Below are 14,127 nucleotides of genomic sequence, written 5' to 3' on the forward strand. Positions count from 1 at the left end.
TTGTTCTCTGGTGGCAGTTTATCTAGTGCAAATGCATCCACTTGCCAGGTGTATGATTCAGAGAACTGAGTAAACAATTTTAGAAGGGTAGATGCATTGTTTTTTCTTAACAGAATTGACTTGACGATGTCATTTTTTTTTTTTTTTTTTTTTTTTATTGGCTACAATCTGGAAAGAGGTACCCTTGCTTCTTAAATTGAACAAAGGCTATCTTTTACCAAGTGGCAAAATTGAGAAAATTCTACCTGTTACCTTACTTTTTTTTTCCTTCTGTTTTTCTCCATTTTAACTCAAGCCATATTTTATCTGTTAGAATGAGACTGATTAGCAGACATGAGAATAAACAAATGGTAGAAAAAAGTCAATTAAAAATGGAATCAGTTATGCTTGTTGAGGTAAGTACCTAACAGAATCACATGAAATTTGTGCTATTCAACAATTTTGACCAATGAAAATGGCAATTTCCCATGACTTAATCTATTCATTTTTTCCTGTGAATGTGTTTATCTACAAGGGTCATAATTTCAGCTATTAGGCTGATTTCTAGTTCATATTATAGAATTAAATATATTATCCAAGCAAAGAACAAAATAGATTCTAGTGATTCTATCATCAGGACAAGTTGGAAAACCACTGTCCTAAGAAGAGTGAAAGTTTTAATCAAATGGTAGATATCTTCCCTAAAACAAATCTCTAAAAAATAGAAGATTTTTTTCATTCATTTATTCATACCAGTCATATACATATTTTTGTAGAACAGTATTTTTTAAATACCAATTCTTTTTTTTCCTCTTGATAAATCTAAGTTCCTTAGGTGGGTAAAGGTGGAGTGTAAGTTCCTATCTGGTTACTGTTGTGTCCTCAGGTTCTATAATGGTGCCTGGCATGTAGTAATCATATATGTTGAGTGAATGAATGGATAATTCTCCCTTTCCCTCTTCCCCTCTGCATTCAAGAGCTCTGCTCACTGTCTCTCTGGAGGGCTGTATATTGACAGAATGCAATGAAAAAACAAGTCTTTTCAGGAGTCGATTTTTCCTTACAGGCTTCAAGTTTTTAAACACTGAAGGACTGACTCTTCACAAGGTCAAACTACCGTAGACTTCTCTAGAACTAGAAAGAGTTTCCCTGGAGGCTGTGGGACAAGGGAGCAGTGATAGAAGGGACACAATGAGAGCACAGATGTCTCCTGTGAAGCAGCCTGAGTCTTGAGTATTTCAGAGGCAGAAATCCCTAGAGAGAGAGTGGTTGGTGCAGTTGTTGTTGTTGTTGTTATGTGCCGTCGAGTCGGCCCCGACTCATAGCGACCCCTCCTTGGGTTTCCGAGGCAGTATCACTACGGAAGTAGGATTGCCCAACCTTCCTTCCGAGGAGTGGCTGGTGGGTTTGAACCGCCAGCCTTCTGGTTAGCAGTCAGGTGCTTTAGCCACTATGCTACCAGAGCTCCTAGAGAGAGAGTGATTGGTGCAGAGTAAGGCCAAATAGTCAAGGTCACAAGTGGCTGCACTAAGATTCCTTGGCCATAGGGTGGAATGGAAGCAGAAGAATGATTCTCAAATTTCTCAGTAGGGAGTGGAAGTGATGTAGACGGTCATATGCATACAGGAACAAAGAACGTATTGAAGGCAACCTGCTTGAACCAAGGATTGAGAATTAGATGGAATGACAGAAGTCTCGGTGGACACTTACATGAATGGTTGATATCAAGGGTCAACCTCACCCCATTCAACCCTACCCCACTTTTATAGTTGGAGCTGTGTGTCAACTTGGCTGGACCACAATTCTGTGTGGTTTAAGCAATTGTGGTGTGGATTATTCCCATGATGGGATCAGATATATATGTTTTGAGGAGCCAATCCATTAAAAGGGAGTTTCCCTAGAGGTGTGGCCTGCTTCCAATATATTTATGGACATCCTGGGAAAAGAGACACTCTTCTGTGGATTGGGATTCTGTTGTGCTGCCTACCATTGTCTGTGAGTGAGAAATCCAGCATTTGGCCTGGAGATCTTGGATTCATCATTTGTTGGAGTCAACAGCCAGTATACTGCCTGCCAACCTTGAGCATAGTGGCTAAGACACTTGCCTGCTAACCAGACGGCTGGAGGTTCAAACCCACCAGCCACTCCTCGGAAGGAAGGTTGGGCAATCCTACTTCCGTAGTGATACTGCCTCGGAAACCCAAGGAGGGGTCGCTATGAGTCGGGGCCGACTCGATGGCACATAACAACAACAACAACAACAAGTTTTGTTTCTCTAGAGAACCCATTTGATCTAACACACCCACCCACTCCATACCTTGGCATTATGAAAGAATATCAGAATTTGCACCCAACTATGGGAAGCCCTGGTGGTTAAAAGCTTGGCTGCTAACCAGAAGGTCAGCAGTTCAAACCCACCAGCTACTCCATGGGAAAAAGAAATGGCAGTTTGCTCCCATAAAGATTGCTGACTTGGAAACCCCATGGGACAATTCTACTCTGTCCTACAGGGTTACTATGAGTCAGAATGGATTTGCCAGTGGTCTTTTTTTTTTTTTTTTTTTTTTGGTTTGTGGGAAGAAAAGGGTGAAGTCATAATTGACTGACACCATTATAACACATTGTGTTAATTTATCTACAAATAAAGTAAATTCTATTTCTCAGATACTTGAATTTGTGGTTGAGATTTGTGCACAGTACTGTAAATTTTTTAATGACCTAAGGTTATGAGCCCAGCTCTACAATAATTAATTTGATATGTTTATACCTCATCCTGGGGCAACATAGAGAAGGAAGGTCTATTACTTGGCTGTCACATTTGATCAAAAGTCCTGTATTCTCACCAAGAAAGGTGATTCGGAAAAGAAAGGAAACTTTCCTCAAAGTGAAAAAAACATTGCTAATTTGAATTGAAGATGTTTTAAAATTAATAAACCAAAAAAACCAAACTCACTGCCATCGAGTCAATTCTGACTCATAGCGACCCCCTTTGGGTTTCCAAGGTGGTAAATCTTTACAGAAGTAGATTGCCCAGTCTTCCTTCTGAGGAGTGGCTGGTGGGTTTGAACCACTAGCCTACTGATTAGCAGGTTAGCAGTCAAATGCCTTAGGCCTACACCATCATTGATAATTGTACTGTGGATATTTTATATGGTACAAACTGGTGAGTCAGGTGAAGAAACAATCATTTTTTTTTTTTTTTCTTTTAATCTCTGGTCATAGACAGTGTTTCAATAGTGCCACTGTTGATCTGATTTTCTTGCTGTATGTTAGATAAAATTGCATTTGTATCTAATGCAATAATACAAGAATAAAAATGTAGTATACAAATGGTTCTAAGGTGTTGCCAAGATTGCCAAGAAAAATAAATAAAAATTGCAATATTCCTTTCCACCACTCATCTGCCAGGTTTTCATATTGTAGTGGCTTGCATGTTGCTGTGATGCTGGAAGCTATGCCACCAGTAGGGTCTCCCATGGTGGATGGCTTCAGTGGGTTTCCAGAATAAGGCAGACTAAGCAGAAGGATACGGTGAACTACTTCTAAAAAAATTTGTTGTTGTTGTTGTTATGTGCTATCAAGTTGGACCTGACTCATACCAACCCCTCCTTGGGTTTCCGAGACAGTATCACTACAGAAGTAGATTGCCCAACCTTCCTTCCGAGGAGTGGCTGGTGGGTTTGAACTGCCAGCCTTCTGGTTAGCAGGCAAGTGTCTTAGCCACTATGCTACCAGAGCTCCCCTAAAAAAACTGGCTAGTGCAAATCTTATGAATAGCTTAGAAGGTTTTCTGATATCGTGCCAAAAGATGAGGCCCTCAGGTCGAAAGACACTTAAAATATGACTGGGGAAGAGCTGCTTCCTCAAATGCCCTTAATGATGTGGATGGAGGAAAACTTTCAGGATCTTCATTTGCTGATGTGGCATGACTCAAAATGAGAAGAAACAGCTCCAAACATTCATTAATAATTACAATATGGAATGCACAAAGTATGAATCTAGAAATATTGGGAGTTGTAAAAAATGATATAGAATGTCTAAAGATTGATATCCCAGCCATTAGTGAGCTGGAAATGACTGATATTAGCCATTTTGAATCAGATAATCATATGATCTATTATGGCAGGAATGACAAATTGAAGAGAAATAGTGACACATTCATTGTCTAAAAGAACAATTTCAAGATCTACCATGAAGTACAATGCTGTCAGTGATAGAGTAATATTCATATGCCTACAAGGAAGACCAGCTAATACCACTACTATTGAAATTTATGCACCAACCACTAATATCAAAGATGAAGAAATTGAAGATTTTTACCAACTTCTGCAGTCTGAAATTGACCAAACATGCAATCAAGATGCATTGATAATTACTGATGACTGGGATGCAAAAGTCGGAAACAAGAAGGATTGGTACTTGGAAAATATGGCCTTGATTATAGAAATAATGCCAGAGATTGTGTGCTAGAATTTTGTAAGACCAATGATGTATTCATTGCCAATACCTTTTTCCAACAACATAAACGGTTACTATACACATGGATCGCACCAGATGGAATACACATGAGTCTAATTCTACTACATCTGTGGAAAGAGACCAAGGAGAAGTCAATATCATAGTCAGAACAAGGGCAGGGGCTAACTGTGGAACAGACCATCAATTGCTTGTATGCAAATTAAAGCTGAAAAATATTAATACAAGTTCATGAGGCCAAAATATGACTTTGAGTATATCCAGCTTCATTTACATATCTCAAGAGTAGTTCTTTAGCATTGAAGACTAATGGTTAAAGACCACATAACTTGTGGGATGACATCAAGGACATCATACATGGAAAAAAAAGATCATTAAAAAATAGGAGTGAAAGAAAAGACCAAAATGGATGTCAGAGGAGACTCTGAAAGTTGCTTTTGAATTCAGAGTAGCTAAAATGAATGAAAGAAATGAAATAAAAGAGTTGAGTAGAAGATTTCAAAAGACAGCTCTAGAAGGCAAAGTAAAGTATAATGAAATATGAAAAGACCTGGAGCAAGAAAATCAAAACGTAAGAACATTCTCAGCACTGCTCAAGCTGAAAGAACTGAAATAAAAATTGAAGCCCCAAGTTACAATATTGAATGACTTTATAGGCAAAATATTGAACAGTGCAGGAAGCATCAAAAGAAAGTGGAAGGAATACAGAGTCATTGTACCAAAAAGAATCGATCAACATTCAACCATTTCAGGAGGAATCATATGATCAAGAGCCAGTGGTATTGAAAGAAGTCTAAACTGCACTGAAGGCATTGGTGAAAAACAAGGCTCCGGAAACTGACATAATATCAAATGAGATTTTTCAACAAATGGATGCAGTGCTGGAGTTGGTCATTCATCAATACCAAGGGATTTGGAAGAAAATTACCTAGCTCACTGACTGGAAGAGATCCATATTCATGCCCATTACAAAGGAAAGTGATCCAACAGACTGTGGAAATTATCAGACAATATCATTTATATCACATGCAAATAAAATTTTGTTGAAGGTAATTAAAAAATGGTTGCAGCAGTACATCAACAGGAAAGTGCCAGAAATTCAAGATGGATTTAGCACGGAATGAGAGATACCGTTCCTGATGTCAGATATATCTTGGCTGAAAGCAAAGAATACCAGAAAAATGTTTACCTGTGTTTTAGTGACTATGCAAAGGCATTCAACTATGTAGATCATAAATTACGGATGAAATTGTGAAGAATGGGAATTCCAGAACACTTAATTATGCTCATGCAGAAACTTTATGTAGAATAAGTAGCAGTCATTCAAACAGAAGAAGGGGATGCTGGATGCTTTAAAATCAGGAAGGGTGTGCCTCAAGGTTGTATGCTTTCACCATACTTAATCAATCTGTATGCTGAGCAAATAATTAGAGAAGCTGGACTAAACGAAGAAGAATGTATCAGGATTGGAGGGAAACTCATTAACAACCTTCAATATGCAGGTGACACAACCTTGCTTGCTGACAGTGAAGAAGACTTGAAACATTTACTTATGAAGATCAAAGACTACAGTCTTCAGTATGGATTACACCTCAGTGTAAAGAAAATGAGAATCCTCACAGCTGGACCAATAAGCAGCATCATTATAAATGGACAAAAGACTGAAGTTGTCAGGGATTTCATCTTACTGGGATCCATAATCAACATCCATGGAAGCCACAGTCAAGAAATCAGATGTCCTATTGCACTGGGCAAATCTGCTGCTAGTGACTCTTTAAAGTGTTAAAGAGCAAGATGTCACTTTGAAGACCAAGGTGTGCCTAATCCAAGCCATGGTATTTTCAGTAGCCTCATATGCATGTGAAAGCTGGACAATGAATAAGGAAAACCAAAGAAAAGTTCATGTCTTTGAATTGTGGTGTTGGTGAAGAATATTGAAAATACCATGGACTGTTAGAAGAATGAACAAATCTGTCCTGTAAGAAGTGTGGTCAGAGTGCTCCTTGGAAGCAAGAATGGCCAGACCTCATCTCACCTACTTTGGTCATATTGCCAGAAGGGTCCATTCCCTGAAGTTGAGGGTCAGCAAAAAAGGGGAAGACCCTCCATGAGATGGACTGACACAGGGGCTGCAATGATGGGCTCAAGCACAGCAAGGAATGTCGTGGTGGTGCAGGACTGGGCCACGTTTCATTCTGTTGTACATAAGGTCATTATGAGTCACAGCTGGCTTGATGGCACCTAACAACAACCACCAGCACAATTATGGTGTTGGCAAACATTATTAAATATATCATAGACTACCAGAAGAACAAACAAAAAATGCATTGGAAGAAGTACAGCCAGAATGCTCCTTAGAATTGAATGGTGAGACTTTGTTTCATGTACTTTGGATGTGTTATTAAGTTGGACAAGTCTTTGGAAAAGGACATCATACTTGATAAAGTATAGGATCAGCAAAAAAGTGGAAGACACTGGATGAGATGGATTAACCCAGTGGCTGCAACAATGGGCTGAGACATAGCAACAATTGTGAGGACGGTTCAGGTGCAGGCAGTGTTTCATTCTGCTGTACATGGGAGACTTACAGTCTGGTACAGACTCGATGGAAGCTAACAACAAAAACAATGTATCTTTATGAATTGTTGTTGTTGTTGTTGTGTGCCGTCCACTCGGACCCGACTCATAGCGACACCCCCCCCTTGGGTTTCTGAGGCAGTATCACTACGGAAGTAGATTGCCCCATTTTCCTTCTGAGGTGTGGCTGGTGGGTTTGAACCGCCAGCCTTCTGGAAGTCACTCCAAATGCCTTTTTTTGGGAACAAAACATTGTATTTATAATTATATTTGTTTAAATATGATAATTTCCCTCCTACTTGTAAAAGGGATCAAGACAGCTTATAATAAAGACTCATGCTGTAGATTAGAAAAGAGCAACCAAGATGAAAAAGAGCACAGAAACATACAGGGAAAGGAGGAGATGATTGTTTCAGGTTTGGGGGATGAGTGCATGATGGCAGTGGGGCTGGCTTGTGTAAAGTGGAGCTGTGACTTCCTGGAATTACCCCTTTTCGTTTTCGACCCAAAGAGTTTATTTTAGGAATTCCAACTCTATTTTTGAAAGGTTTGCCCATTGCAAAATCAGGTTAGGGATGAAAGCCTCATAGGATGTGAATTGGACTCCCTAGGGTTGATTCAAATTCAAATTCAACATGCCCACAAAACCCAACACTTTGGATGGTCAGGCTAAAATAAAACCCTAGGGACTCACACTCTAACAGAAAAAGATGAATCTGTGCAAAAAATCACTCACACAAGGAAGGCTATGAGGTACAAGTGGGAGGTGTGGAAGACAGATTTTGACGAAGGGTGTGGCTGAGAAAATTTCTGTTTTTCCTCCTTGTTTTGGTTACCTAAACCAAAAACCAAACTCACTGCCGTTGAGTCAGATCCAACTCATAGCAACCCCTCCTTGGGTTTCCGAGGCCGTACCACTACGGAAGTAGATTGCCCAATCTTCCTTGCAAGGAGTAGCTGGTGGGTTTGAACTGCCAGCCTTCTGGTTAGCAGTCAAGTGCCTTAGGCAGTATGCCATTAGAGCTCCTTTTGGTTACTTAGTGCCACTCTAATAGAAATATCACAAATGGGATGGTTTTAACAAACAGGAGTTTATTCTCCTACAATTTTGGAGGTTAGAAGTCCGAGTTCCAGGTGCCAGGCTCTAGGGGCTGTGTGAAAGCCCCTTGACCTTGGGCTTCAGCTCTGCCTCTTGCTCCCAGCCCACTGAAGCTGGAGGCATCTCTTCACTCAGGCAGCTGCTAGCTGGAGAGGCTGAGAAACCCAAGGTTGACAAGTGAAAAGGCACAGTCCTGATGTTACCAAACCACATGGCAGGCCATTCATTCAAGTCCATTAAAAGTCCCAAGATCAGCAGAGCATGGCAGGCTACTGAATGAAGACTTGGCTACAAGGAGGGTTCAAGCATGCCAAAAACCTAGAGACCTTCCTCAAAGCTACTTCTTACACACCAGCAGCAGATCACATTTCTAAAGCAGCTACTCAGCTGCTCCAGTAGATTCCACCATGGAATTGATTGCCAATTTCACCATGGGGAATAATCACACCCAGCTGCCCAGCCACTCAACCAGGCCCAGCCAAGTTGACAACAACCTTAACTATCACACTCCTCATTTACCAATTTCCTTGACTGGTTATTGCCTTTGAAATGTTTTGGTTATTTTTGTCTCCACTGGAACATGCTAATCTCAAAAACAACCCAAGCAGATGATGAATGCTTTCTGAACTCTCTGTTTCTGGATATTTTCATCTGGAATCTGTACTACAAAATATAATGGTCAATTTTTCTGCCTGGAATTTTTTTTTATACCTGGAATTACGTAGGCTCCCACCTCAGCTAAACCGAGGTTTGAATTCTCATGAAGGAGAAGAAATGACAACAGTTCCTTACATTTGCACAGTGCAGTATTTCTCTAAGTGTGATTTATAGAACTCCTGCTTCAGAACTTCCTCGAGGTGTTTGTTTAAATGCAGTTCCCTGAGTCCTGTGCTCGACTTATTCAGAACAGAATTGAGTACAGAGCAGAACCACAGTGTTGCTTACTGTTGTTGTTGTTGTTGTTGTTATTTGTTGCTTACTATAAACTTTTTAATCATCTGCCAAAAGACAGTCATAGCATTACCTTTATTGAGCATAATGATAACCCTTCTATTAGTGTAGGCTGTGTATTCTTTAACAGCTCCTAAGGAATCTTTTTCTAGCTCTGGGGAAGTCTACCATCATTTGAGCTTCTGAGGGGTCCCCATTGGTTTTCAAAAGCTTGAAAGGTAACATACCTCCTAAGTAGGGGAATCAGGACTCAAACCCAGCTTTTGTAAGTCTGTTTCCATGGCATCTCTTCAGGCTCCATGATCAGCCTCTTATTTCCTCTGCCACCCTACCTTGATCTTAGCAATGTTTACACTTAGACCCCTTTCCTTGTAGTCTGACAGAAAATGCACAGACCCTATTTTTTGAGGTCTCTTCTGGTTAAGAGGGGAGGTAGGTTCTGGCTCTCAGAGAGATGGGTTTTCAGAGTCCTAATCCATTGGAATATCATATTAGTTCCTCTACAATAGCCTGGGAAGACAAATAATAACAACACTAAATAAAACTTATTAAGTTTCTATGGTGTGCCAGTTTCTATGCCAAGCACTTCACATGTTTTCCCTCATTTAAAACTCCCAATACCCCTGTGAGGGAGATATTATGATTATCTCCATTTTCTAGATGAGGAAATTGAGGCTCAGATGAATTGAAAAACTTGAAAGAAATCACACAGATATTAAGAGGAGGCCAAAGATATAAACCCAGGCCAAATTAAAACACACAGTTGGTTTGAATCCAAGGCCTGTACTTTGAACTGTTATACTCTGGGAGCCTTGGGTGATTTGCAATGGGATGAGGCTATGCTGGAAGGAGTTCTGGTGAATTCTGTGCAGTAACTTGTTAGGTAGGTAGAAGGAGAGGGAAGACTAATCGAGGGAGGATTTTGGAAAAGACCTGGAGGGAGGTAGGCCAGGCATAAAGGACAGTAGACAACAGCTGGCGACTGGTTTGCTTCTGATAAATTAAAATGTTGAAAATAAGATCATATAGGAAGCTTTTTATGGTTTTCTTATACAATTGACATGCAACTAATAAAGGGGCCAAGATATTAAGTGGGGAACTGTGTGGCTGGGTGGTGAGAAAGAATCTTCTCCAGGTTTGGCTCACTCTTCCATTTTGCTGAGAGAGAGGCCTGGACTTAGCAAAATATTCCCACAGCAGACTTGGGAGTACATTTGTGGGAAGCCACCATTGAACTAGCTCATAAATATTTTGGATTTCGTGAAGCTTAATATTTTTCCAAGCACTGAACTGCCACATTTTTACACCCAAGTACCCTGTAGAGGAAATTTGATCCACATATCCTGGAATTCTTTATATTCCAGCCATTTAAAATGATATTTAGCTATAATTTTTCTTATTAATTCCAAGATCTCTTGCCTGTCTTTTTATAAACTCTTTTCCCCATTTTGGGAATCCACTTCTCCTGAGTCAAGTGTACTTGACAAAATTTTGAATTCAACTTAATAATACTATTTAAGATTAGACAGTACTTTATGGCTTGTGAAGAACTTCATACACCATATTTTAGGTTAGCCAAAAAAAAAAAAAAAAAAGAAGTGCTCTAATTTATTTCCTTCATTCCAGCCAGTATTTCTTGAATATTTATATTAAGTTGTGTGTTTGTTAAGGTTATAGTCCAATTGAGCAGGTACCAGAAGCAGGCTTGAAGAAGTGGGCATTTTGAATTGAGTGAACATTCATTGACGGTCGTCATCTGCCAGGCTGGTCTCAAGATGGCAAGTGTCCTGGGGAGAAGTGATGGGAATGCATGGGTCCCTGCAAAGGCAAGAACCTCATTTAAATGATGTCACTACATTAAGCTGTGAATCAGTGGTTTAGTATTTAAAAATAGAACAGAAATACTGTCTTTAGGCTTCAAAACATTTACACAGTAACATTAAGATGGGGCAATAAGACAAAAAGCTAAAAGAAACACAGAGAAGCAGGTCAATTCAGTTGTTCTGTTTAGATATAGATGATACCTAGAGAGCAAACCATTAAGGCTAAGATAGATTGTTAAAGGACGTTCTGTAAAGTATGTAAGGAAAAGAGAAGGCTCCGTTTCTTCTTACATTATTCAGGCAAGAAATGTAAGGAAGTGAACAAAAAACAAACAAACAAACTCAAAACCAACCTACCAAACAAATAAAACAACAACAAACAAAAAATTAGTTTTCTATTGCTTTTCTTTTTGTGATGTTTGCAACATCCCAAGATGGTTTTGTACTTTATTAACTGAAGTGGGCAAGACTCAGAGACTGAAGTGGACTCTGAGAGGTTATACTCTCTTCAGAAAAACTTTCATTCTAAGTATCCCAGAAAAATTTCTCTCTCTTTTGGTAAATTAAAGTGTTAAAAAACTCACCTGGAAACGTCTATTAACCCTTGTAGCTATCATTCCCAAACTTCCAGCCTCAGACCTCTGGAGCTGAGTGGGCAAAGAGTCTGAAAATCCATTAGCAAAGCATTGTCTCACACATACGATAATAACAATAATCATCATCAGAATCCAAACCAAACCAATTACGATTGAGTCAATTCCTACTAGGGCAACCTCCTATGTGTCAGAGTAGAACTGTGCTCCATAGGGTTTTCAATGGCTGAGTTTTTGGGAAGTAGATCACCAGACCTTTCTTCTGAAGGACCTCCGGGGAGACTAAAGCCTCCAGTCTATTAGTCAGTAGCCGAGTGCTTACCATTTACACCACCCAGGGAGTCCAATAATGACAAGAGCTGCAATTGATCTGTACTTGCACACATGCTAGAATATTTAAATAGATGCCATTTAATCACTTAAAATCTCAGTAAGTAGGTACTGTTATCATATGTTGTTGTTGTTTGCCGTAGAGTCGGCCCCGACTCATAGCGACCCCTCCTTGGGTTTCCGAGGCAGTATCACTACGGAAGTAGGATTGCCCAACCTTCCTTCCGAGGAGTGGCTGGTGGGTTTGAACCGCCAGCCTTCTGGTTAGCAGTCAAGTGCCTTAGGCACTATGCTACCAGAGCTCCTCTGTTATCATATACTCACTTGTAAAATGAGGAAGTTGAGGAACACAGAGCAAACTCAATTGTCTGATTTCCTCACGAGCAATATAACCTAACAAGGTTATGGGAATACTACTGCTTCATTTATTACTGTTGCTGTTTTCCTTGGCATTGTTCAAAGGACTTGGCCTTGGAAAAGAAAGGAAAGGTAGCCCAGTTCTCCCCAGTAAGGAAAATCCAATAATGTGTGGATGTTTGAAAGATAAGCTCCACAGTTAGTCAGTTATCACAGAACCTAACAGCAGATTGAATTATCTCCCAGGAGAGGCTGGCTTGAAGGAAAACCATATACACTGGAAAAGCATAGGGTATTCACTGAGCCTGGTGGTAGCATGCTGTCAGCATCCACCGCTGGTGGATCAGACCTCCTCCACACACGTGACTTTCATCATACTGGATGGAGGCCATAAGGGGCCTGGGATGAGGTGACACTTTTCTCCTTTCAATAATTTCTGTGTAGAAACCTACAAGGAAACCAAAAGAATCAACATAAAATATCTAAGCAGATTGTTTCATGTAATTCTTCTGATGTCAGGCACTATATTATTTTCAAAGAGAAAAGGAAAACCCTATAGTCACTTAATAGTTGTTATTATAATTTTACTGATGAATAACTGTATAATACATTATCATTTAGAAGGATAAAAACGGTTGTAGAATGTAGCAATACAATCACTAGAAATTCATTGAATGATTCCATCTAGTAGGCATACGAGATACTTACATTCTGGAGCCCCAGCCACTCCTCAGAAGGAAGTTTGGGCAATCTACTTCCGTAATGATACTGCCTCCGAAACCCAAGGAGGGGTTGCAATGAGTTGGATCTGACTTGATGGCAGTGAGTTTGGTTTTTTTGGTTTTATTAGGAAAAATAGGGAAAAAGAGGAAAATGTAGCCATGTTAATAATTTAAATTTAAGAAGCCCAGATTAAATACTCTAACCCTATTGGCAAAGGAAGAAGTTTCTGAAAGCTGAGTTTTGATCTTGGAAAGTTTTAAATGGCTCATCACAGTTGTTCTTTCACACTGTGGTTTTAGAGCGTGTTTTAGTTTGGGGAGTTTCAGCTCTTTGCTTTTAGCACATTAGAGGAGCTATATGGGTGCACTAAAAAAGTCGTTTCTGGAGGTAACCATGTCTAATATATGTATAAGTGTATTCGTATTATAAACAGTGGAAGAATTAAATTAAAAAAAAAAAATCCAAACTATAAGCACTTAATGAAGTTGCAGCCAGTGTTCAAAGGCATTCATTAGTCTTAAGCAATACTATTTTTCTGGCAGAAAATAGTGCCTATCATATTTCATTTCTGTCTATTTTTCCCTTGGAACCTTGCACAGATCATGGTTGCTTTACAATGAAGCTTAGCTAAACCTGAATGTCATCCAGAGAAACCCATATGCTCTGTAGCAAGCTTATTCCAGGTCATGCCCTTTTCCCTAAATTAGACCAAATTTGATTAAATTTTTGATAGATTTTGTAATGTTATTAAAGAAGAACATTGGAAAATACTTTTAATTCAGTCTCTCTTTTGCTCATTTTTAATTGAAAATGACCATGTGTTTATCCAGGGATTTAATAGTAATACCTTTTAAAAATTAAGAATTGCATCCTGTCATTCTCCAGCCCTTCCAAAGTACTTTCTCCTTCACTACAAAAGGTATTTTTAGGATTCTGCAGGATTCTATTTGCTCTTGGTTCTGATCAATATTGCAAAGATTATGAAGTGAACACAAGTAGGTAAATCAGGCACCAGAAATGAGAATGGCCAGACTTCATCTCACCTACTTTGGTCATGTTGTCAGAAGGGACCATTCTCTGGAGAAGGATATCATGCTTGGTAAAGTAGAGGGTCAGCAAAAAAGGGGAAAACCCTCAATGAAATGGATTGATACAGTGGCTGCAACAATGGGTTTAGAAATAGCAAAGATTTTGAGGATGGCACACCACTGGGCGGTAT

At 39.5% G+C, this 14,127-nt stretch overlaps 1 protein-coding gene across 1 annotated transcript in view; it reads right to left on the minus strand.

Annotated features, from left to right (window-relative positions):
- LOC103199833 (granzyme K) overlaps nt 1-9,168 on the minus strand; it is a 15,861-nt gene extending 6,693 nt beyond the window's left edge. Inside the window, 1 exon segment of the mRNA XM_007944187.1 lies at nt 9,156-9,168. Within this exon segment, the coding sequence (XP_007942378.1) occupies nt 9,156-9,168 (13 nt within the window).
- Between the last annotated feature and the right edge of the window lie 4,959 nt (nt 9,169-14,127).

This window comes from Orycteropus afer, unplaced genomic scaffold, assembly GCF_000298275.1.
Source record: "Orycteropus afer afer isolate SDZICR_OR568_19922 unplaced genomic scaffold, OryAfe1.0 scaffold00122, whole genome shotgun sequence".
In the NCBI taxonomy this organism is placed as follows: Eukaryota; Metazoa; Chordata; class Mammalia; order Tubulidentata; family Orycteropodidae; genus Orycteropus; species Orycteropus afer.